The sequence below is a fragment of the Eumetopias jubatus genome, unplaced genomic scaffold (genome assembly GCF_037043125.1).
Source record: "Eumetopias jubatus isolate StellerSeaLion01/CBP00866 unplaced genomic scaffold, mEumJub1_p1.0 scaffold_13, whole genome shotgun sequence".
Classification (NCBI taxonomy): Eukaryota; Metazoa; Chordata; class Mammalia; order Carnivora; family Otariidae; genus Eumetopias; species Eumetopias jubatus.
In genome coordinates, this window is record NW_028274819.1 from 16,934,932 (window position 1) to 16,961,843 (window position 26,912).

The 26,912-nt window shown below is 38.8% G+C and overlaps 1 protein-coding gene across 7 annotated transcripts in view; it reads left to right on the plus strand.

Moving 5' to 3' along the window:
* The window catches only part of PHF21A (PHD finger protein 21A), a 191,394-nt gene that overhangs the window by 117,846 nt on the left and 46,636 nt on the right, over positions 1-26,912 (plus strand). For all 7 annotated transcript variants that reach the window (XM_028111051.2, XM_028111054.2, XM_028111053.2 and 4 more), the window contains one exon: positions 22,658-22,861. In XM_028111051.2, the coding sequence (XP_027966852.1) occupies positions 22,658-22,861 (204 nt within the window). The remainder of the gene's footprint in view (positions 1-22,657; positions 22,862-26,912) is intronic.

The window sequence follows — 26,912 nt, forward strand, 5'->3', positions numbered from 1 at the left end:
TTTGTGACTTATGAAAATAAGCTCATTTTTTTCTAATCATACCTTATGCACATATTTGTACTTATGCATGTCATACAGGCATGTATTAAAATTTAACTGCATAATCTTATTTTCCATAGTCAGAGAAGTTTCTGATGACAGAGAAATCCTGTTATAAAGGGACAAAGTAAACATTGTTGCATAGCACTTCAACTCATCTGCTTGCCTGTGTTTCTTTTTTGGAAGTAGGCCTAGGAAAGAAGAAGAAATTTTGAGTGTATGCAGGTGTATGGGAATAGTGAAAGAGAGGGAGAGATCGTCTTTTCAGGAGACATTAACTGTTTTACAAACAGATCTCTGCGTGATAAGTCCCTTAGTCTTGAGGAGACAGTTTAATGGAATGCTCTCCAGTCCTGGCAGGATATATGTAACACTCACCCACAGTAGAACTTAAGTACTGTAACAAAATAAATACTTCTGTGCCCTGCAAACCAATATGAAGGAAAATGAGTTTCTGTTGGATAAGAGGTCAAATGAGCGCAATTCTTTAAAACTGTTATGTTGAAAAAAAAAAGATACCGGATATTCTGTTATAGCCATGGATCAAATATTTTAGTTTATGAAATGTCATCACTTACATGTTTTAAGTAGCTTTTAATATAATCTTAGAACAAAGATTTCCTTCTCCTCTGCCCCTCATCCCCAATGTCTCTTCTTTCTTTTTTTCTTTTTATTGGGGTACAGTGACATATAGCATTAAATTAATTTCTTATTTCTTGCCTATTAAAAGTGAAATCCTTTTCCGTTAGTCAAAAATAGGAATTTTTTTGCTGCGTCCGAGGCATCTCAGATTGAATCACTCTCTCGTACAGCAGCACCATCCACGAAGTCAGACCATATCCGCGGACACTGACTGTTGTTAAGAACTCTTTTGCATTGAGGTATTTGATTTTTATGAAGATAAAATCTGATGAAATTTCTTACCATGTAAATAATTTGGTGATCTTAAGAATTTAAGGAAAACAAATTTTTAAGAGTTTAAGTGAAACAGGGTAAGAAGAAGGGAGGGGAGAACTTTAATCGTTGGTATGTCTTTTTAATTTTCTACTTTGTGACTCCATTAAAAAAAGAAACCAACTCTGTAATTTTGAAGCAGAGATTCTGAAATTACCACTTTTCTAAAAATACCACTTACAGCTGAAACTTAATATATCTAAGCATTTTAGTTCTGGGGATGATACATATTTTCATAAAGATGTATTTCCAAATGGAAATAGCACTGAGGATTCTGAAATAGGGAACCTTTCCAAAACAGGCTCGTGGTTGCCTGGGTGAGGAATATTAGGTTGCAACACTCAAAAAGGAAATCCTGGCATAGGAAACAACTGATGAAGGGCAAATATCCAGAGTCTAATGAAGCTTTTAAAGGGACTTGTGTGGGCCTGCACACAGGCGCTGGCCAGCACCTCTCAAATTAAAGATCGTGTGCTCCATAGTGTGCTGAGCCATGCTTTTACTGCCATCTTTGCTTCTGTTCTACATAATATATCATTCTTATTTTTAATCTTCTATAAGCACTAGTCATCATCCTAGTGAGAATTGCAGCCTTTTCTCACTCTGCCCTTCATGAACACATCGTTATAATAAAGGGCAGCAGGGCAGCTTTATAGTGTTTTAAAAATCAAGTTCATCAGCATCTTTAGACCATCAGTTTATTATTTAGTGTCATTATTAGGACTAGGAATGCTGAATATTTTATAACTCTAATTTTAGGAAAGATTTTCTCTTTTCTCTTGGAGCGCAGTCAGGGGTAGAGAGGTGTGTTATCCTCATTTTGTAACAGAGGAAACTAATACTGAAGAGAGGCTGAGTGAAGACTAGAGTCACATGGATGGGACAAAAGGAAAACCAGCATCCTGGTTTGTAAAGTTTTTAGCCTTCAGTGCAAGCTTTTTCCTTGTACAACAGTAGAGGTACAGTGTGTTCCAGGCTATTCTTGTTTAAATGGAACTCTTTATATACAGGTTTTCTTTTCAAAACAAGAAACATCTGAGTTATAAAAACGTTTGTCCAAGGAAATTATTCTGGCCCTGCTTGTACAAACTTCTCCTATCTCGGAATCTCTCAAAATAATTTTTAAATGGTTTCATGCCATTTGGGGGAAGAAGAAAAAGTCACAGAAACAGACTTACCTGATTGTGCAAATCCAAAAGAGTTCAAACTCCTAGTCTTCAAGCTTTAGTAAAATTTCTGCAGCAGATACATATTTATTAAAGTAATTTTTTTTTTAATTAATTTGACCTGTGTTGTAAGTCAAAAGGTACCATCAATCTACTTAATGTTGAGAATGTTAAGGTTTTTTTTGTTTGGGGGACTTCCATTATTACAAGTTTGGAATTCTAGCTTTTGGGAAGAAGGGACCTGAACCAGGATGTGAACTTAGGAACTCTATGGAGGGCATTCGAGGTAGGGCTCTCAACGCCCTGAAATATGAGCAAAATGTGTGTATATGTTCATGCACATAATGACATTTTGGGGGGCAGGCTTCATAGTTCTTCATTATGATCTTAAAAGGGTGAGTGATACCCCTCTCCCCACTGGTAAGAGCCATGATCTAAATCCATTCTTTTATAAGGTTTGAATAATAAAACATTTTATTTTCCCCTCAAATAAAGAGGACCACATGTGAATATACCTTTCTTTAAAATAGTGCTTTAAAAGCCGGGAGTGTTTGCTGGGGATTGTTTTCAAATAAATCATAATTTGTAAATGGTAAGAAATATGGTAGATTACTCTTGCATTCTGTTGGAAAGTTAATAAATTTTATAAGTTGTAGTAAGTACGAATTACAAATTAGTTCCTTTCTGAAACATTAGCCATTTCACAATTATTTTGAGAACTAAGTATTCTAGTTATAAATGCCAAATATAGAAACAAATCTTGAGGATGGAGCAAAGGAAAAAGTTGCTCAAAGGAGCTCAACTCACCATTAAAACCCAGCCAGTGTGCCAGATTGTAATGATTTAAATCACTAATGAAATTCATGTTATTTGAGAGGAATTTTTTTTAACATTAAGTGAGGTAGTAATTTTCCAGTAGTCAGATTTAATGAAAACATTTACTCATGTAAATTGGAGCTTTATTTTTATATATTAGTTTTACTGTTTTATTTGTTTTTACTAAAAATAGTCACTCTTTTCTTTATATTTGCTCATGAAATCTTTCAGAACCACTTCTAGAAATGGCATCATTTTGCCATAAGTATTTTGTTTTCTCCCCCATCTAGTTTTTATGAAGTAGTGCTAACTCTGCCTTAATTTGATTTGGCATCCCTGCAATTGAACATTTGTAAGTATCGTGTGTTACGGCCCATCTGGGTTGTCATAGAAACCAAAGACCTCCATCCTCTTCCCTCTAGTTAAAAATGGAATGCAAACAGGGCTTCAAAGTGACGTTTTTCTAGTACGCGTGACAGCCCTGTGAAGTGCAGAACAGAAAGGTTTCTTATTGGTTTTATTCTCCCATGGCCTATCGTACCAGTTAACTCTGATGCGCAGCTTTTCTCTTGAAAATCTGGCAAGATAGTAATGGAATTTTTAAAATGTAAGCATCAGGGGGAAAAAAAAAGAATGCAGTTAATCTTCTTCCTGCTCTTTTCTTACACAAAAATGCAGTGTGGGCTAGCAATGTTTTTGTTTTCTTTTCTGTGTTATTAGCTGGTCTGTTGAAGCTGTGGGACACGTGGCGGAAGCATGGATTAGTCACCACAACTGTGGCTTTCATTATTAGTCTTGTTATTTATTTCTCAGGTCAGGTGAATGTGGTTTTTTCTCATTAGAACCTACTACAGGCCCATTGGTTAAGTACATAGCAGTAATTTATTAGAATAGAAATTTGTTGAAATGGCAAATCTAAGGGCCTGTCTTTGGACACCCGCTTCTAAAATATCATAGAGCCCCGTTTTCACCACCCGGGTAGACACAGAATCCTTGCCTTTGATGGGTTTTCAACTTACGCATTCCCTTCAGCTTCTCTATCAGAGCAGTACATGACTTCTATGATGTTTTGCTCCTAAACATCTGTGTTAATAAGTTCTGGTGTGTGATTTCAGCTGTGTTAGCAAAATATCTGGGTTTGATGGCTAAAGATATGTCAAACTGTTGGTGTGGCATTACTCAGAGTTTAGAGTGTGAAATTCTTATTTTAACATAGGTTTTGAATTTAGAAAATGACACAAATAGTGATCTTTGTGCAACAAATAATGACAAACTGACATACAAGCTTATATCCTAGTAGGAGTGTTTCAGAAGGGTTGGATTAAAATAACTAGACAGTTGCACTGGATAAGTTTTTGGTCAGTTTTAAGTCTACTAGTAGTTTTCAAAAGGAAAACATTAAAATCCTTAACATCTACAGTTTGACTGTTAGCTTAGTTTCTGGTAATTGTGTACTTTCTTTAGTCCCACATCTCAACTAATAGTCATTTGTAGCAGTGAATTCAGAAGTTATATGAGTATTCTTGGGGCACCTGGGTGGCTCAGTCATTTGAGTGTCCAACTCTTGATTTTGGCTTGGGTCACAATCTCGGGGTTGTGGGATCGAGCCCCACATCAGGCTCAGTGCTCAGTGTGGGATCTGTTTGTCCCTAGCCCTCTGTTCCTCCCCCTGCTCTCTCTCTCTCTCTCTTTCTCTCTCTCTTTAGCTCTAAAATAAATAAATAAAATCTTTAAAAAAAGGAATTGCTATGAGTATCCTCATATATTGATGAGAGAGACTCAGCAACTCCTAGTAGAGTATAAGTAAAGGTAGGGTTTCGCTGCTGTCCCATCTAAAGGTAAGAGAATGCAGTTTCCAAGTAACACTATATTCCTTGGCATATAGTGTAGAAGTGAATAATTTGTTTTCACAGCAAAGTGTGGGAAATGAGGTAGCAGTTTCTTCTCACTAAACATGTTGCTTTCTTCTTTAAAGTCTGCTGTCTTTGCTTATGATTTGATGGTGCGGTTTGTTTTTTGGTTTGTTTTTGGTTTTTTGCAAGTATCAAGCAATTGAGAGGGTTAACATGCTAACCTCAACTTTACAGTCAATTTAAAAATTAGAATCTTGGGCGCCTGGGTGGCTCAGATGGTTAAGCGTCTGCCTTCGGCTCAGGTCATGATCCCAGGGTCCTGGGATCGAGTCCCGCATCGGGCTCCCTGCTCCTTGGGAGCCTGCTTCTCCTTCTGCTTCTCTCTCTCTCTCCCTCTGTCTCTCATGAATAAATAAATAAAATTAAAAAAAAATAAAAATTAGAATCTTCCCTTGATCGCTATTTCCATTTATCAGTATCTGTTTAAAAAAAAAGACTAGCGATGTTGCTGGTTGTATAGTAAATGTCATATTTCCACCAGCCTTGCAGGAGGTTGTGACTTTGCCTTAGCACAGAGGAACAGGACAAGCATTTCTGTTCACCACGACTATGACTCATCCTCAGGAGAAAAGTTAAGATGTTTGTGTACAGTGGAGACAGTAGGGCCTTGAGCAAAATGCAATGTGATGAATTTCTCACCCACTAAGAGACAGAAAGTCTCATGTAGGTATCAGTCTCTCTCTCATCCCTGTGCTTTGGTTGCTAATAAGCAGCGTAATATTTGCTTTCTTCTGACCTGTGTTTTTAGGTATTTCTGCACAGTTCTTCCTCCTCTAAACACCAGTCTAGAAGCTCTTCAACTCCTTTTAAATTATATCTTTTTCAAGTCCTCTACAGATAGATTTTAAAATTTCCTTTCTAAAAATAGACATGCATTTTTTCAAGTACATGTGTTAGGAACAAGATAGGTTAATTCTACATTCGATTCTCAAAGAACAGTCTTCTTAAGTGTAAAGAAGAAAGCCCAGTGGAAGTACATATATGTCTTTCATTGGGTACATATTTGTTTGTTTGTTTTAATTTTTTTTTTAAGATTTTATTTGACAGAGGGGAATTTTTTTTAATGTTACATTTTATTTTTTAAAATATTTTATTTATTTATTTGACAGAGACACAGTGAGAGAGGGAACACAAGCAGGGGGAGTGGGAGAGGGAGAAGCAGGCTTCCCGCGGAGCAGGGAGCCCGACGTGGGGCTTGATCCCAGGACCCTGGGATCATGACCTGAGCTGAAGGCAGATGCTTAATGACTGAGCCACGCAGGCGCCCCGGGTACATGTTTGTTTATCTTAATATAAAGGGACCTGCAATCAATCACTGGCATCTAAATTTGCCTTACTCCATTTCTCCAAAGTAATAATTTTTAATTATTATTGATAGCCTATTTTTAATTGTTTTTCTCCCCCCAAAATTTCCTTGGATTTAGCATTGCTCAAAATGTACTCTCCTGGGTTTGATCTTATCCTCTATATGTGGCTTCACTTTCTCTATTGCTTGCTCTCTGTTTACATATTTTTAAAAAATCTTCCAATAATTTTGCTTATTAGTACTCCATAAGAAATGTTATAGTTCTTTTGCGTATGTATCTTCTGTTTCCTGAAATAGCTATATAAACCTCTTAAAGAATTTAACCTTTTAATGTTATAACCACAACAGCTAACACAACACTATATACTCTGTAGGTATGTTCAATAAATATTGTCTTCAAACCTTATACTGCTCTCCATCCTGTTCATGGCCTTAACATCCTTTCAAATCTAAGATGAGAGAGTAGCAAAGTACATGCAAAACAGGAAGCAAATTTCAGAGGATGTTCCAAGAACCTTTTCTAATGCTGCTTTAAATTTGTGTGCTAATCACACAGATGGAAACCCATCTATGAATAAGTTGCCGGTCTTTAAAACAAGGAAGGCCAGAATGGTTTGTATTTACAGTTTATGCCCTTGTCCTCTGGGATTCAGTAATCTTTTTAGCCTCTCGCCACAGTAGTACATGTATATTCCAGAGTAGCAGGCTGATTGCTGCTGATGGTACTAAAATGTTTTGATAGGAGCAGAAATATGCTGCCACCTTCCTCACAATCCCAGCGTTCAGAGATGACCTGTTTGCACGTGGGCCTGTGGTGTATCATTTTTTTGTACAAGAGCAGTAGAATAAGGTCTGACTCTAGTTGATTGAAGTGGTAGTTTAAATTCCGATAAGAGGACCTATTGCTGGTGAGGGAGGTTGAAACTGCAGAATGAGTTTGCAGCGTGAGGCAGGTCTGCCCAGCAGCAGGTTGATTTGCACCGTGAGACAAGCAGCACACATAAACAGATGGCTCAACAATGAGTCAGAGCGACAGATCCTGAGCAGGTAGATTGGCTTTTGCTGATTCTTAACATGGTTATAGAGAGTGGAATTTTAATTTGTCTACCACTCTTAAAACTGAAGAACAAATACTTAGTGAATGAAATTCTATTCACTGGGAAATGAAAAATATGCATGATTAGGTAGAGGAGAAATCTGATTGTCACCCAGATCTGGACATTGAAAAACCAACATTTTCAGGAGCTGCTTCCTTAGGCATAGGTTGGTTTTTATCTCTTGGCACATAGTCATTCAACATCATTATGCTGAATGCTTCAGCATGTAACGTGCAGCAAGAAAATATTAAAATTTTATCATTGGTATTGGCTTTTAAAGAATTATGAGCTATTTAGTTGGAGCCCAGATCTGATATTTGGGTTAAGAAAAGCATTTTTAAAAAGGATACTGTGGTGGAAAGTATGATAAAAACACACAGTAATGTAAGTTTGTAATGGTATTAAACAAAAGAAAAATATTAATGGAAAAAATCTTCAGTTTCATACATAAGGCATAGAAAAAAGGAAGAGTATAGTAGAATTCCCAGATCTAATCATCCATCTTCAAAATGTAAATGTAAACAATCATTTCTCTGCCAAACACTTTCAGAAGTACTAAGCATCTCATTAATTTTCAAAAACAAGATTTTGCTGTGGTTTTATAGCTCTAGAACAGTGTTTTAAATACAACATTTGCCAAAGGAAATACTGTACCACTTGAGTTCCTATGCTTTAATTCTCTGATTGTCAGGTTACACTTGTCATAGACCAACATCTTCAGTATGTACATTTGCCAGAGAAAGTGAGGTAGCAGTGAGTGGCGTTGTCAGGATACCTGTTGACCTTCCTTGGGTCACTGTGGTTAGGAGATGTACCCAGAAACACAAACTAGCATGGCAGAAACCTTATTCTGAGATGTGTGAGGACTGTGAATGCCATTAGTTAAGGCAGAGGTATAAATATAGCTACCTTTTGTTTCCCAAATAATTGGGATCCTAGTCAAGATTAATTGTGCCAGCACCTACTTCCCAAGTTGGCTTTCGTTTTATCTGCTCAAGCATGCAACACCTAGCCTTTGCTCAGGGTAGAAAAAGCACTAATCTACCTTTGTGCGTATGGAAAGTAGTGTTCCGGGTGCTGCATTAAAAACTCCGGGAGAATGCATTATTGATGGAATAGGTCTCTTTTTCTCTCAAAAAGGGAAATCATTTATGTGGCCACTGTCAGGAAGGATAGGGATAGACTTAGTGCTAGTTCTTAACTATTGTTTTTTTAAATGAGTTACTGAGAGACAGGTAAGGAGAAATACTTAAGCATGTAAATTACCTTCACAACATGCAGCTCGTAGACACCAGTGTGATCTAATTGTGATATAGATCACCCAGTAATTGTCTCACCCTATAAGCTTTAGTATTCTGAGTACATTCCTTACAGGATTCCACATTATCAAAGGTTAGAAAAATAATAATAAATTTGGGGTTTTAGTATTATAAAGATTATCAGAAGATTTTCAGATCACTTCTGGTTTAAATAAGTTCCCATCATCTGTTTGCTCGTTGCAAGCTTTACGTTTTCGGTTTGTTTTTGTCAACACATGTATAATTGAGCTGAGTATGTGTGCCAGTAAGGGGCTGTGGGCTGCATTGAGCTTCTGCTTAAGTCTGCAGTACTAAAGTGTTCCTTTTGTTGCATGTGCTGGTCTTGCAGACTCCGTAGAGCCTTATCAAATGCAGCCAGTTGGTGCTGCTGGTATGAAAGCACAGGGGAGCACTCATGTGGAAGGTTAATGGAGTGTAATTATAAAGAAAAATGAACTGCTCAACCACTCTATCTCACTCTACCTGCACCAAGAGTGACAAGTGCTCTGATCTTTTATAAACCCTGGAGCAGAGGTTTAACTATCTAAAATTATGACAGTATAACTGTCACACAAACAAACACCCTGTGAAGTATAGGTATGCACCCCTGCGTAGGAATGATTCCTTCCTGTTACAGGGTGTCTCGGTTGGGAAAGGAGCACCTTCAACCACCAAGAAAAGCTGCGTGTTAAACATTGTACTTCCATGTCACTTCTTCTTTTCCAGTCAGTTTGTTCCATTTTCTTTTCCTAAATATGCTTTCTCCCCTCTGATTAGTGGCAGGACTGACAGCCTGCACACGAGTAGGTCCATTCCACTGAATCCATCAGACGACAAATATCCTTGCTTTCTCCAAGAAGGTCCATCTTACCTGCCCTCACAGCCATCCTTAAATCAACTGGGTTCTTTTAAAGAGGATGGAAACAGTCACCTCTCCTCATTCGCAGCACCTAGACAGAGGTAGGCTGTAGGAAGCTCAAGTACCACCTGACAGGTCTTCCTCCCGTGATCTACAAGTAGCATAAAGATTACACACATTTCTGCAGGCTCAAGATGGAGTTCGATCCTTATGTCCTTCAGTTGAAAATATCACAGGAAATATTTAGTAAGGAAAATTGCAGCTGGGAGAGACAAGGACGGAGAAGGAGCAAGGAGACATTCAAAGGGTGTGATGACTAGACAAATCTGTGTTACTAGTGTGTCACATTGCCAGTGAATGTTGCAAAGTCGTCCTGCTGCGGGGCTGGGTTGATTTAGTGCTTTTGCCAGCTCAGCATAGAGTTGAAATAAGGTGTTGCAGAACCATGCAACAACAGCAAACCCCTAACACCTTGTTCTTACCAAGTCTGAAACACAGCCACTCTTGGCAAGGCTGTGCTGCCTACCAAGATAAGTAAAGGCAGCATCACATCCATCAGGCCTGTGGAGACTTGGCAGAATGATGGCTGTGTCACTTGCCCAGCAGTCTTACTGACTGAGCCCTGGTCTCGCATGATGGGTCGGGGAGGAGCAGCCAGGATTCCTCGTAGCCCCTCTGGAAGTGGGGAGGCTGATTTTAAAACATCTCTGTGTGGTTTATAATGTTATTTCCCCAGCCCCTTTGCATATGGGTTTTGATCATCTGTGTTCTATTTTTAAAAGCAAAATCGCTGTATGGTTTTTATGGCAGTAAGATAAATCTTTTAGTAAGTAAAAATTTTAAATCAGCTTTGTATTAGTGGCTGATATGTAAAGTTTGCTGTGATATACTCCTTAAAAACCCGCTGGAATCCAACATTTTACCAGTTTAAATGCTGCCAGCATCCATTCCATTTATTAAATTGAAGTCATTGTTCCGGAATTCAAGTTTTGGCTTGAGGTAGAAGGTTAGCAATAGAATCTTAACATTGTCCATCACGCTCCATAGATGAAGACGCATATCGTTCTCGTTGGTTTGGCTTCAGTGTGTATCCCTGCTCAGCTGCCAGAGAGAGTATCTTTGATGACAGAAATACTGTCTCTGGCATTTTGGAGCAAGTCATCCAGCACTGCCCCATCCCTTTTCAGAACATTCCCAGCCCTTCCAAGTGCTCAGAGCAGTTTATAGGAAACGTTCCTCAGAGTGGGCATAGTGTGATTTGCTCCAGACTGATCTCTTGAGCTGTCCATGCCTCACCTCTGGCTGTCACATTTCCAACCCTGACTGCATCCTCTGGCTTCTCTCCTGCTCGGCCCCTTCAGTTTGTTGCACAGCTTACTTCCTTGGCTTTCAACAGCCTGTCATTGTTTCCTGGCAGTTTACTGTATCTAGAGACTGATGTCCAGCAAAGGACATCTCTCCCCCTTGGCTCATCTCCCCACACCAGTATATTCTACATTCAGTCAGTCCACTTGGATATCACCCAACCTCCTGTCAGCCCCAGAAGTGTTGGCTCAGACAAATGAGCTCCAGCTCTTTGTTCAGTGAACAGAGCTTCATTCAAACTACTTTCCAGAGGATAAGGTTTCCATATTCTAGTGCCTATTTTACTATTAGGTAACTGTGTAACTTCTGGTTGGCCATTGGTCAGCAGATGCCTCAGTTTCCCTGTCTGAATCAATGACTCTTGCTCTAATCCACCCTACACGGTTGTGAAAATCTTATTTGCTAAGAGGGTATGAAAATTTACAAGTGTAAAGTACTGCGTACATGTATGAATGATTACTTAAGCTAAAAATATCACACCATTAGGAAAGTTGTAGAAAGTGGTACCATCATTTTTCATCTAGGGTTCGCTTAGAAAGTAGAATTCTTGAAAATTTATTAAATAATCCATATGTTCGTAACATGAATTCCTTTTTTCTTAATTATGTAAATTAAATGATTTTGAAGTCTCAGTACTCAAAAATGAGAACCAGTTAAATGGCAGGAGATGTTTCTAGTGTTCTAGTTGGGTTCCAAGTCTGATGATCATATTTTGCTTACTTTAATTCCCTGGACAGCTTCAACAAGGCAGTTTTCATCTACAATGCGGCTGTTTAAGCAGCTGCTTTCTCCAGCCCTAGAGACAGCCACAGTTCAGTGGTAGATAAACTGATTCCAGTTCATTCTTATGGTGGGGTGATGTGATGGGGAGGGGGGTAAATTATCTGTGAGGTACTTCAAGCTATTTTGATAAAGTCAGCACATTTCTGGGACACATTATTATTAATTTTTTCATTCTTCTGTATTTTGTGTGTAGTTGTTTGTCTCTCTTCTTTCTTTAGATATTTTATCTTAACCATATTCTTCTTAGTGCCCATTGATTACTTGCTTTTTATGTCTGCACCTTTTCCCACGGAAGTCACATCCCAGCCCTTTTACAGTGGTAAATTTTAATTAACCAGAAAGTCATTTTAATTTTCTGGTTATCTGAAATCCTTTTTGACTCCCCTCCTATTGTTGAAAATTTTTCTAAGTAATGGCTGATTTCTCTGCTGGTAACTACAGTTCACTGTATATAATTATTGTCTAGGGATTGAAGACTGGTAGCCCCTGGGCTTAATCTAACCAGCAGAGAGATTTTGTTTGCCTCGCAGTGTTAAAAGCAGTTCTTACATTAGTGCCTTCAGACAGGGAGGGCCCTCCCTCTCGAGTTGACCTTAGTCCCTATCACTCCTTATTATCTCATAGCTGGCCTGCTTCATTCATGTACATTACCTGCCTGTGAGTTTGCAATCCCAGAATGAAACATTTTTTAATAATTTAGCTTCTTTGTAGTGTGTCGAGATCATCATTTTGAGCATTAGTTTTCTATGTACAGCACTATATAAAAAGTATAGATCAAGAAATTGTACTGTTGCCATTCAGAGATTCATAGAATTTTAAGCAGAAGAGAATGTTGGAGACTGAGAGAAGCTGAGCCCAAGAATAGGTAAATAACTTACCCAAGGTCACAAATGTGACTTAGTGACAAATATGAGACCAGGACCCAGATTTTTTTGACCCTTTGTATTATTTTTGCTGCATAATATTGCCTCTCTACTCATTTTTCCTAAAAGTGGGGGGATATATATAAGATATATATATATGATTTTTTATGAGGTGCTTTTGTGGCTTATTATATTATGTAGTATATAGATGTGAGGGCTCCTAGTCCTTACCAGCAAGTAAAAGAATTGGGGTGGGGGGAAGGGGGTGGGTATGGAATTAGATACGAGGAACTAGAAGTGTTAATTAAGTCTGACTCTACCCCTGGCTTGAGACTTAGGTCAAGTCATGTAGATGCTCTAGAGCCTCAGTGTGTCCTACCTGGCAGGCAATATCTATCTGATAAGATTGTTGTTTCTGTTGTAACCATTTAGAAATCACCAGTGCCACATTAGACTGTATCTAAAAGTCAAGAAATTGCTATGGTCCATCCAAACAATGGAGTATTACTCAGTGCTTAAAAGAATGAGCTTATCAAGCCATGAAAAGACAAGGAGAAACTTTAGATGCATATTACTAAGTGAAAGAAACCAATCTGAAAAGGCTCCCTGCTACATGATTTCAACTATATGACGTTCTGGAGAAGGCAAAATTATGGAGACAGTAAAATGGTCAGTGGTTGCCAGGGGTTGGTGGGAGGGAGGGATGAATAGAGCACAGAGGGGTTTTAGGGCAATGAAACTATTCCATATACTATAATGGTGGACATATGTCATTATACATTGGTCAAAACTCATAGAATGTACAACTTGGGGAGTGAATCCTAGTGTAAACTATGGATTTTGGGTGATAATGAGGTGTCAGTGTAGGTTTATCAGTTTTAACAAATGTACTGTTCTGATGAGGATGTTGATAGGGAGGGAGGGAGTGCAGAGGGTATCTGGGGATTATCTGTACTCTCCACTCAACTTTACTATGAATTTAAAGCTGCTCTAAAAAATAAAGTCTAATTTTAAAAATCAAGGGACTGATCTTACGTTCAGTACAGTGTCCTCTCTTCTGACCCTGCACCTCAATAATTTTGTTGGATATGGAAACTGGAGAACAGTAGAGGTAAAAAGCGGCTCTACCTTTAGTACAAAGAAGTATGCTGAAAAAAGCAACAAATCATTTTTACTGCAGCCATGCCATCTTTTCTAAAGCTTGGAGTGTGTGTGCGTGTACGTGTGTGTGTGTGTGTGTGTGTGTGTGTGTGAAAACTAAATATTCATATAGAGCCTCGTGGATTGGGTTTAGTGGTTTTCATAGCTTGTGAAAAATATTTTACTTCACACTTAAGACTTAATAAAATACTTAAATTTTTAACCAAATGCTTTTTATTCATTAGGAGGTGATACATGCTTTTTTTCTATATTGCTGAATCTTTAGCTCTCTTTAATAAAATTTCTAGTACTGACAAGTTAAAACAAAAAAGCAAACCCTCTCTAAAATTCTGAAAGATGAGTTCAAGTTTCTTCTGTCTCTGATGCAGAAAACTCAGACTAAACACAGAGTAGTGCAAATCATCTTTTGTCACGTGTCTTGGAAGATCCAGTCCCTTGAAGTTAACCATCTCTCATCTTGGCAGCCTACATAGGTGATGGAATTGCTTCCTCTGTGTTGTTTTATGTGGGGTCTTGTCAGAAAGCAAATTTGTAACACTGTTCATTTTTCTCTTTAAGTGATTGTAACAAATATTTGGTGATAAATTAAACTACTAAAATAGCAAATACTTTGTGAAATTAAGAGACTCTCATTCGGTAGCTTTGGAATCTTTTTAAAATCTATGTGTTTATGCTGTTATGGCAGATGATAACAGTTATGTTTTAAACATCAAGAGTGTTCAGGATGTACCTTTGTTAAGATACTTCCCAATTCAGGGGAGCCTGGGTGGCTCAGTCGTTAAGCATCTGCCTTCAGCTCAGGTCATGATCCTGGGGTCCTAGGATTGAGCCCCGCATCGGGTTCCCTGCTCTGCGGGAAGCCTTCTTTTCCCTCTCCCACTTCCCCTGCTTGTGCTCCCTCTCTCGCTGTGTCTCTCTCTGTCAAATAAATAAATGAAAATCTTAAAAAAAAGATACTTCCCAATTCAAAATGTCAGTGTTTACAGTGATTTGTAAGACTTACTTTTTTTCACATGCAAGGAAAATACTGCATTTCATCATAGAATATTTTCTCTTTTTTTTTAAAGATTTTATTTTTATTTATTCGAGAGAGAGAGAATGAAAGATAGAGAGCACGAGAGGGAAGAGGGTCAGAGGGAGAAGCAGACACCCCGCTGAGCAGGGAGCCCGATGCGGGACTCGACCCCAGGACTCCAGGATCATGACCTGAGCCGAAGGCAGTCGCTTAACCAACTGAGCCACCCAGGCGCCCTCATCATAGAATATTTTCTACTTGATGTATCCTGCCTGACAGAGTATATCGTTCTAATACTGTTGTCTTTTTCTCTCTTTTAAGATAAAACTGCAGAATTAAGGATTGTTAAAAGATCCTCTCCTTTAGACATGATTGATTCATGTCCTCGTACATGTATTCTGCATAGAATTTGGTTATCTATTAGATTAACCTCTTCCAGCATCTTATTCTGTCTTCCTACATTTCTCATTATACCCAGGGCTTGGGAGTAGGCAAAACCATCTTTTATCTGAGCAGTGTCCCACAAAATGATAGAGGTTTTTGGTTTTGTTCTCCCTTGTCCCTCCTCCTGTTTTAGGATCATTACTTGTGCTTAAATTGTATTTTCATATCCAACTTGCCAGGGGCAGCTCCTGCACAGCAACCTCCAATCATAATTCTTTACTGAGGAAAACCAACCACAGCAGCTTCAGGACAGAGCAAAGAGAATTTCTATAGTGGATGGGACAACTCTGACATTAACAAGGCAATGCTGCCTTTTAAGTTGTAGAATAGAGCCATGGAATGATGAATGACAAGCTCATGGTGTGTGCAGGTCTGTAACAGATAGTTACAGAGGGGCATGCATTTTGATGAACTGGAGCTTAATTTACAAATTAATAGCCTCCCTGTCGTATCTCATTGTGGTATAAACACAAAGATTCAGGTACTTTTTTATATTAGCAAGCAGCTAAATTGTGCAGATTATAAATGGTTCTTATGTTTGTTTCTGCTGTTCTCATTACTATATCTAGGGTGTTTGCTGGGTCAGGTTACATTTAAATTGGACATCTATTTTATGCATTCAGAATATGGCCCTGAACCGCTATAGAGGTATAAGAAATCTGGGCCACACTTAGATTTCTGTACAGGGAAATATTCTCTAATGTGTTTGATTTTTGAGATGAAAAGGCAACAGATAGCATTCTCTTTCTTAATCATGTACTTTTTTTTTTGGTGATTACCATTAAAAAAACTAACACACAAATATTTGACTAGATGTTAAAAATCAAGTGATTGAAATATAATTGACATTGGAAGTAGAAGTCACATTTAAGTAGCTGTTGCTGTCAGTTAAAAATTCCTACTAGACAAATTGTATTATTCATTGGTTATCATCCCTTATTTTCACATTGCCCTCAACAGTTTTCTAAAGCACTCCCCACCGTTAATGCAGTTGATCCTCAATATGTTTCTGAAATAGGCAGGACAGTATAGCTTAGTGCTTCAAAGAAACACAGAGAACTTAATTGTAAGCCAAATGGGTTCTGATTTTGCCTTCCTTTGTCTTTATTGTAGAGAAGTATCTTACAACCACCATCCCCAGCATGCAGTGCTCTTTTTTTAGTCTGTGTCTATGTTTATACTATTTTGCCCTCACATCCAGGTATGTTAACATCCTGGAGAACTGAAGTGCTCCAGGGGACACATCTCTCTTGAGTACAACAGCTACACTCTTTCTTGTTGGCTGCAAATAAAGGCAGTTCCCAGGTTCTTAGAAGGGTCCCTAGGTTTAGGCAGCATCTGATTACGGCAATCTTAGCAGTCTTTCATAGTCATGCATAAGGAAGGGTGGAGTTTATCTGTTAGAGCATGAATGAACTAAGTAAGAAAAATGTAAACTGCATTTCAATCAGGCTATCAGATAAAGGGTCTAATCCCCATAGACATGGAATATAAATCCCATTGGTATGAATAAAAGTTCTAATTTCCTGTGGAGATAGGATGTGAAACCTATTGATTTAAATATCATTGTGTGTGTGTGTGTGTGTGTGTGTGTGTTGAAGGAAGAGTAAACCCCAACAAATATTTTTTTAATTAAAAAAGTAAGCCAAAGTCTAATCAGTACCATGACATGTGTATTCTCCACCATCTGTTAAGCATCCATGTGGAGAATTTTGAACTTCATTAAAAAAAAAACTCTGGTAATTCCAACTGCTGTCCTTAATTCATTTATATTGTACTGTACAAATTCCATGACACTTTCCAGAGCTCTAAAATAAGCATCAGTGTTCCCAGCTCTCTAAGATCAAGCAGATCCTCTTTAGTAGACAGCATAAACAGTTCTGTGTATAAGATGAGGTGGTTGTAGATACTGCTTCTGTCAAACAGAAGGGCATATCCCTTTTTAAAAGGTTTTATAGGTTAGAATCTGTCTAATTCTAACCCTGAAACTGAGTATCGGAGAGTTTGGGGAAAACTTTCCTTGTTCCTTGCAAAACAAATAAAATGCAGTTATTTTCAGCTAAGTATATTTTTATATCTGCTGCTGCCAATATTCCTCCTCCTTCCTCTCTGTCAAAATTCTGTCCTGCGTGTCTCCCCTAGAACATTCTCTCTAATAACTTCAGTGCATGTTCTTTCTTTGAATTTTATTTACTGCATTAGCAAGGGGCAGATTTTGAATATATTGCCTTTTCTTTGTGTTCTTGTTCATAAAATGGTAGAATATTCACTCAGTTTTCTATTTCCTTTTAATTCCTTTAATTTTGTTACGAATTTATGTCAGTAACATATACCCTGTTCTTTAAAGGATAATTATGTAGTAGCATTCTGAAGATTGTTATCCTGTCTCCTTCCTGTGTCTTCAGTGTTGATGAATATTGGTATTACTTATAAATGCAGTGGTTGAACTTCAGAGAGTAGAAAGTTGGTTTTTTTTTTTTTTTCATTTTGACTTCCACAAATGTGAATTTCTCCATATTAGTTTTTCTGTACACCACAATTTAGTGTCGCTTGTTTCATTTGAGCAATTGGTGAGTCTGAAGACCTGGAAAATTTTTTCACTGCATTTTGGTAGGAAGGATAGGTAAGGTTTGTTCTTGACTTTCTGGATTTGTGAAAAGTTACAAGTCTCTTTTGGTCTCTGGTATGAAGGGTGCAGGTTCTATTTCCAGATTGTATGACTGATTCATGTATGAAAAATCTTAAAAAATGAATTTTTAAGGCAGTATCTTGTAAGAAGATGTCTGAGTGAGTGCTGCCCTATCATAATTGACATAAAACAGATAATGCAGAATGAAACACCAACAAGTTGAGTGACTAGGTGAATCGCTGACATGCAATTATGGAGGGCAGGGCCTGGTACCTAGAGCTCCTTTTGAGAGAAGCTTTTTAAAATCTCTGTGAGAATTTGATGGAAATAAAGTGGTGCCTTGGTTGGGGCGGGGGGTGTCTTGCCATCTCTCCGGAACTTGGAATGATTGACGTACATAGCTGAAAAATGAACCCGATTTTCTGTTGAGTCGTACCTATAAACTTCTGTATTTTTCTTTGGGATCTGTCTTGCTGTCGTGTGAACATGTTGATAGTATCGCTGAATGTCACAATATTGATCACCGTGACTACCTGTCTCAGAAACTGTGACTTGAAGTGTTACAGTAGGCTCTGTGAACTCTTTTGCCTGAACAAGCCCTGATAAAACCTAGTGATGTGTGAATGTCAAGGGAATCTGAGGCTTGGACTTACATGCTGGGTTTATGGAGTAGTTCCTGACAGCTGACAGATGGATTGATTGGAGGGGGCGGTACTAGCCATTCCGGACACCAGGCCCATTGGCCTGTTGTTACAGAAAACATATTAAGGAAAGATGATACGTTACTGGCTTTTTCTCCCTCCCTTCTGCCTTCATTCTCTACAGCTCTTCCTTTCTCATCTCCTTCTCTCCCTGCCCCCTTTTCTTTTGAAATTTCATTAACTTATTAGTCAGTGACAAATGGCCACTTTGTGACACTTAGCGTTTTCTCAAAGCTTCAGGTTAATGTTCCAAGATAATTAGCAACATTTCAAGGTCTCCTTTATATGTGAATAACAGTGAAAATACCAAATTGTTTACTTTGTATAAACCTTCATTAATGGCCAGCAGAAGTCATGATTTCTTTGTTTAAAAGTTTTTTTTTTAAGATTTTATTTATTTATTTGAGAGGGAGAATGAGATAGAGAGAGAGAGCATGAGAGGGGGGGGGTCCGAGGGAGAAGCATACTCCCTGCTGAGCAGGGAGCCCGATGCGGGACTCGATCCCGGGACTCCAGGATCATGACCTGAGCCGAAGGCAGTCACTTAACCAACTGAGCCACCCAGGCGCCCATGATTTCTTTGTTTAAAACACATAATAATAAAAAGTATAGGCTCACTTCCTGTGGAAGTGAGAGGATACTTAAGAACTTTGCTTGATAGCACATAGCTAAAATTTATGAAATTTGATAGCTGTATTCTCTTACTGCTGTGCATAACTGGTACTGATCCAGATCGGGCTCCTGCTGGGGTTAAAGTGAATGGTGTGTTTGCCGGAGCTTGGGGACTAAGTTCTCTAGAACAAGACTGGGCTGTGGAACTTAAGAAAACCAACTGAAAAGCACACGGCAACTCCTTTATCAGCCTGCCCTTAAAAGAATGTACAGGGTTTCTGTATGCCTAAGGTGTGCCTCCACTGCAGAGCTCCCCTAACTTCACATATTTGTTTTCAAGACACAGTGATAGATATTTAAGTGACAGAGGCATCAGCGCTTCCCTCAGACCTTGATTTTTTTAAAAAAATTTCATAGACTTGCACATCTACAAGCTTGGCATTCTTCTAATGGGAACACACAAGGAGGGCAGGGGCAATGCATTTCTGAGCGGCACTCGGAAACATACCAGAGCCTTCTTTCAAAGAAAATTTTACCCAGCTCATATGATCTGACCCTGTCCCATCTGCACAGCTTTCTTCTCTTTGCTTTTTTTTTTTCTTCTCTCAAAGACTAATGCAGGTTTGCAAGTATTTTGATCCGCGTGCCTCCCCACAGGTTCCACAGGCTTTGTTTCAGGCCCTGGGGGAGGAACAGTTGTGAATGCAGTGTGACTCACTGACTCCCACTTTGCTGATTCTGGTTCTGATTGGTCGTCACCTTGTTCTAGCCATATGGCTACAGAGTACTCTAGCCTGCATCCCTTCCTCGTTCTTTCCCCTACTGTTCCCTTCTGTTGTACACGACGCTGGGAGTGGGTTCCAGGCTTTGTCTCTTGCTTCTAACCCCAGTTAGGCACTAAGTAGGAGAGCACGCTGTATTTCCCAGGGATGGCTGTAGAGGAAAATAAAACCTTTTCCTTTTGTGCCTGGTAGAGTAATTATTTCGTTTCCTGTGCTGTTTTTGTTCAAAGTTTATTTTTTGGCAGGTGTCACATTTGTGTTCTATTATTTCCTCATGGTTTCTCTGCTCCCCCTGATTTGAGCTGGGTTTTTTGTAGAGGTTCTTGGAGTCCCTTTCTTGGGCTGCTGATGCTACACTCCAGCTAGTTTGTTACTATTGTTTGTTTAGTGCTGGTTGTATCTTAGGGAGGAGAACTGAAAGCAACTCTAAATAGTGATTTAGGGCGCCTGGGTGGCTCAGTTGGTTAAGCGACTGCCTTCGGCTCAGGTCATGATCCTGGAGTCCCGGGATCGAGTCCCACATCGGGCTCCCTGCTGAGCAGGAAGTCTGCTTCTCCCTCTGACCCTCCCCCATCTCATGCTGTATCTCATTCTCTCTCTCAAATAAATAAAATATTTTAAAAAATAGTGATTTAATTGTTAAATGTCTTACTGTTCTGAAGTCACCAAGCAAAAACATCTACCAGTGACACGATCCTCAAACTTATCTGTGGCACCACTGCCATCACACCAGACTGTGTGAGTTCAATTACTCTATCTTTTTATACTTGAGAAATAGGGTTTTGAAGACTGGGAAGTTAATTTTTTATAAGAATTTGATATTTTTATTAATCTGCATTTTTTTAGTATTCTACAAATTGTTTCTGCAAAGACTTTGGACTCTGCATCCTTTTTTTCTTTGTAAAATTTAACTATTCAAAGAGGCAGTGCTAGTGGAGTATAAAGTTTAGCAGACTTCCCCCTGCCCCATTCGCCTTTATAGGATATTTTCATTGCCTAAAAAGAATCAATAAAAATATTAAAAATTCTCTAAATGATATATTTCGTATTGACTTAAAGTTTTTAAAAATCCATTTTATAAATATTTTAATGTTCAAACATGTTAAGCAAGTAACCTTACAAGTTTGGGTTCTTTAGAGGATATGTGCAGTGAAGTTGGTTAGAATCATAAGGGGGGGGGTTGAAATCAACCTGGCCATATGGTTTCACTTAACCCTTTATTTAAAGATTTTCATTTACTTCTTTTTCTTCATTCATGATCTGTATTAGAACATGGCAGTCTATTTTTATCAGAAATAACAAACCTCAGCTGGTGAACTCACTTGAAAATATATGAGGAGTACTGCTTATACTTGCTTCCAGCCATTAGACCAAGAGAGGCAGCCCAAGTCTGGCCCCAAATGGTTTTATATGACATGTTCTCTGAGTCATTTGCTAGTCTCTGGTCCCCATCACTTTACACATAATGTGAAGAGACATTTACTTAGCTACATACTTCTAGCCCTGAGTATAATTGTGGACAAAATAGGTCCTTGCCCTCATGGAGCTTACATTCTTTTTTTTTTTAAGATTTTATTTATTTATTTGACAGAGAGAGACAGTGAGAGAGGGAACACAAGCAGGGGGAGCAGGAGAGGGAGAAGCAGGCTTCCCGCTGAGCAGGGAGCCTGATGCGGGGCTCGATCCCAGGACCCTGGGATCATGACCTGAGCTGAAGGCAGATGCTTAACGACTGAGCCACCCAGGTGCCCCTGGAGCTTACATTCTGTTGAAATATATTATAGTAAGAAAGTATCCAAATACGCATTTTTCTTGGATTTGAATAAGAGCTAGAATATTCAAGAAACTTTAGTTTTTATATTTTTATCCCATGTAACTAAATCCCTCCTCTGCCTAAACAGATGTACATGTTTCTGCAAATCTTATCCCAGCAAAGAGGTCCTGCTCATGAGTTACACATTTGAGTAATTCAGAACGAGTATTGTTTGTATGACATATTTCTGAGATCAAGGTTTCTCTGTTTAAAAGTCTGTTTAGGGGCTCCTGGGTGGCTCAGTTGGTTAAGTGACTGCCTTTGGCTCACATCGTGGTTCCAGGGTCCTGGGATTGAGCCCTACATCGGGCTCCCTGCTTGGCGGGAAGCCTGCTTCTCCCTCTCCCACTCCCCCTGCTTGTGTTCCCTCTCTTGCTCTCTCTTTCTCTCTCTCTCTCTCTCTCTCTCACTCTGTTAAATAAATAAATAAAATCTTTTTTAAAAGTCTGTTTAATGTATGAAACTGATAAATGATGTTTGTGTGAATAACAAAAATTAATATGGCCAGTGTCTGTGTTATCAGATAGAAAAAGTAAAACGACCAACAATGCGCCAGGCACAGTTGTGAGTACTTTACATCCAGCAGCTTGTTTGGTACTCATTAGAACCCTAAGGGTATTGTTAATCACCTCATTTTACAGAACAGGAAATTGAGACACAGATAGGTTAAGTAACTTGCCGAACATCAGAGAGCTGGTAAGTAGCAAAACTGAAATCTATGTCTCCAGAGTCACGTCCTCACAGCTACGCTATATTACCCTTCCAGCCGAGCACACCAAGCTAATAATGGAGCTGAAATCTGAGCTCTGCTATGTGATCTCCATTATCTTTTCTTCTCTGTGTGGCTCAGTTTCCCTTGGTACATGAAGTGTGTCTTATGCTCTTGGTTTCTCCTCATGTGTTGCATCTGTCGGTTTTAGATGTCACAAGTTTTAGATGAAGCTGGTTATGGAAAGATGTCAGAGGTATAGTTGCCCATTTCACAGAGCCGATAGAACAATGCTCTGATAGACGTTCTTTCTTTTTGTCTTCATGGGGTAGAAAAGGGTAGTTGAACAGCTGCGGAAGAACCTGATAGTAAAGCAGGAACAACCGGACAAGTTCCAAATACAGCCATTGCCACAATCTGAAAACAAACTGCAAACAGCACAGCAACAGCCACTCCAGCAGCTCCAGCAGCAGCAGCAGCACCACCACCACCACGCCCAGCCGGCTGCACCCTCTCCCAGCCTGACCGCTTCACAGGTAAAAGTGCGGAGGGGGCCCTGCAGGCCTCTTGCCGTAGGCCGGTTTAGTGTCGGTCATGTAGAGCTGGGGCCTGTTTCAGACCATGCTAAAGCTCAGCCAGCACTAGACAAAAGTTACTCCGGTTACTTTTTTATACTATACACTGGGGTAAAAATCCCTGGAAATTCATTGGCAGAAGGAAATGATACTACTGAGGAGCAAAAATTAAATGATTTCCCACCTGTCCAAAGAAGAGGGGAAAGGTAGACAGTGACAAAGAAAAAATGACTTCTCTGTGTTAGAACAGAACTAAGGTCATATTTTGAATTTCTGGAAGTATCTCTTTGCACTTGTTCCAAAAGTCTGTGTGACTCTGCCTTCTCTGGAATTGTTTTGCTGGAACTCTTAGCAGTTAGGTGTGGAGATATTCCAGGAGCGGGACCCTTGGAAACAGGTAGAAAGGCATTCAGAAGAAGGGTGATATGTTTCCATTATTCAGAGCATATGAATTTGTTCTCATATATTGAAGGAAATCTGAAACGGAAGCTACAGGTTCAAACTAGAACTAGGAACTGGAGGCTTAATATCATTCTAACTTGGTATGGCTGTGCAGATGTTTTTGCTGAAAGGGGCACTTAAACTAGCATATAAGGGTAGGAAGGCAAGATACACAAAAAGGACATATTTGGGAATAACGTTCAGTTAAGAAAACTATCCAATGAAAATGTTTTTGACATTTTGAATGGTTAAAAATATTTCATAGTATTTGTATTATTTTGTATGAAAATTATATGAAAGTCCAATTTCAACATCTATAAATCAAATGTTATTGGAACACACACACACAAGAAAACTATTCAGGCGTGATCTCCACACACCTGCCTTTAATGTGGGCATACCTTTTAAAATGGGATGGTTGAGCAGTGGTTCCTGATTCTTAGGGATCACAAGCCCTATAAGACTTTGGTGAAGGCTGTGGATCCTCTCCCCAGAATAATACACATTCACACCTGGTAAAACTCATTTTTGCACATGACTTCAAGGACGTTGGGATCTTCTGAAACTCAAGCATGGGCATCCTTTACGCACCAACACTAGGTCTTCACTATATACATAGAGAAAAAGATTATAGTTTACTTGATTATTCACTGTGGACATTGGGCTCATTCATACAGAACATTTTTCAAGTGAAGAATACAGTACTTGTAAAAAATACTAAAGATTACTAAAGATAGTTGACAGTCACAGTTACTGTATACTGCTATTCTCCTGAGTGCTTTACATATAACATACACAGTCCTTACCCCAACGCTAATAAGGAAGGTGGTATTATTATTATTATTCTGTTTTTTAGAAAAGAAAACTAAGGCACAGCGAGATTAAGCAATTATCAAAAATTGTACAGGTAGCATGTGTGGTAGAGCCGAGGTTTGAACCCAGATGTTCTGGTGAAGAAAGTCTGTCCCTTTGCTGCTCTTCTGTACTGCCAGACAATACCAAAAAAAGAAATGCCAACATTATATAAAATGCCAAAGTAGGAAAAAGAGTAATTCCTGTTGTAAGTCAGATAGCTGGAGCATAAATTTTACCATAATCTCCACTCCTAGGATCTTTGAAAATTAAGCATTCAAACTGACTTTTAAAACCCCCTGACCAGGACTCGTATTTCTTCTGAAGGATTGCTTATCATAAGATTCCTTTTGCTGGAGTTGATTCGTTTGTTCTCTTTGCAAAGGACAGTTTGATCAGAAAGTGTTTACGGGGAAGGAGTGTGATAGAATTCATTGTTTCCTGCTATGTACGAGTTTTCTCTCTTAACCCATGGAAACTTTCTGTTCAAGTAACATTCCGTGTCCCACAAATCAGAGGAAATACTTACATAATACTTGTAATACCTCTTCCTTCCCTAGTAATCTGAGTTCTGTCCTACTTTGGGAAGGTGAATGATGGTAAGAGGCGAAGGGCCATCCCCCAAACGGTGTTGTGTGGCACCTCTCCACCTGGTAGCCCACCTGATATATTTAATTGATTTAGCTTAGCTTGTTTTATACTATTCTGTTAATGTTAAAAGCCAAAAAACCCTCTAAGTTTTTGATTTCTGTCTTTATGGTAAACTGTCAATCAGTATTTATTGGGTGTTCTTGGTGTGTTAGATTCTGGTATACAAAGAGGTAGTTATGGTCCCTGCCTCAAATCTGGTATATTATCATTTTCATTCATTCTGTAAATATTTATTGGGTCTCTATTATATGCAAATACTGTGCTAGGCAGTGAAGAGGGTAGATTCACAAATAAGACAAAATTTTAAAAATTTAGAGAAGAAGAGGAAAATGTAAACTGGCAACAAAGAAGAATAAAATGAAAGTACCGGTGAAGAGCTGTGAAAAGGCCAGAGGACAGAGTAATTTTAACTAGAGGGATCAGAGGTGCTTCATGAATGAGGTGACACTTGAGCAGGATGTGGACAGATCAGTGAGATTTTAGTGATAGAGCAGAGGGGAAGAGCATCACATGTAGAGAACTGTGTGAACTAAAGTATGGAGTCACAAAACTAAATGTGTGTCCTAGGAATAGCAAAGAGACTGATGTGGCTGTAGTGTGGATTCTGGGCAATACTGGAGAGGGAGATAAAGCCAGAGGCAGAAAGAAGCTAGCTTGTAGAAGCCCTCCAATGCATGGCAGAACCGTTGGAGTTTTGGGCAGTCAGTGGGAGTCATTAAAGGTCCATGAGGTCAGGGACAAATGGGAAGTTGTATATGGCATATATTAAATATCTAAGTTCAGAAAGGAATAACTATTAAGTAGCAATCGCCATGGTCAAACAGGAGGTGGAAGAGAAAGTTTTTTATTTGAAGTCAGGTGGCTAGCAGGGACCAAGGCATAGGAAGTGGGGGGACCAGTCCCCTTTACTTAGTTAACTCAAATTCATCCTTGTAGGTAGATTATGAAATTTTTTCAATTTATAGGGAAAAAAATGAAGGACTAGAAGAAGGTATACCCTTCAAGTTGTACTCACAATCCTGTCCTTTTTAATGATATAATACAAATGTAAAGAAACATACAGTTAATAAAACCAAATAGAAAATAAACCCTAGTGGACAAAAAGAGGAGTGGGGTGGTTCTATGTGTAGTCATGTGGGTGCGCAGCAGTTATCTGCCATTCAAAATTAAATGAAAATAGTCTAAAATAGATATGGAAGTTCACTAGAACCCATAATAATAATCGCTGTAGGTTCTGATTTGTTCATTGGAGTCTGTTTTAAATCACACCTCATGCTCTGCAGGTAAACAACAATAATAACTTGGCAGAAAAAAAAAGAGTTTGCTTTTAGTGCTTCTTGCCATGTATTTCTGCATTAATTTCTAGTTGGTGTAGTTTAGATTTTGTCAAAATTAAAGAACCTCTTCATGACACTGTGGGGAAACTGCTCTCTTGTCTTGGAGCCAGTCACAATTGGACAACATCAACCAGGGACTAATCATAGCTTCCAGAAAAATAATTTTCTTTGTTGTTGGATACCTTTCCTCTCCTGTGTCTTCTCTTCTTCCTGCCAAATAGGTCAGAGGTTGTCATTAGGTTTGGATTTCAAAATTCTAGATTGTCTCTAAACTCTAACACTCCCAAGAGTTTGGTTTATATTCCCAAGCTCTTAGAATAGCATAAGCACCAGACCAGAGGTAAAGATTTAAGCAATACCTGTGTCGATACCTGCTGTAAATAAGTAGTTACTTGATGTCTTTTTCAAAAAGTTTTCTTCAGTTAACTATAGTACTATGCCTTGTGCCTATATATACAGAGAATTATATAGGTGCTAGAATACATGTTGTGAAATTAGCCACAACTAAATATCTATAAAGTAGAATAAAATGCTAACCTAAGATGTCAACAAACTTGTTAGGTTTCAGGGTTTTTTAAGTGTTGCAGTTAATGGTACGTATATAATTCAGGTGAGTTTGAGGTTTTACTGACTTTTTTTAGAATAATCACTTCAGGGCGACTCAGAATATTGATAGTGATTTACCTGAACCAAGGATGTTTCAAACAAAAGTACATGACCTCTTTCAAAGC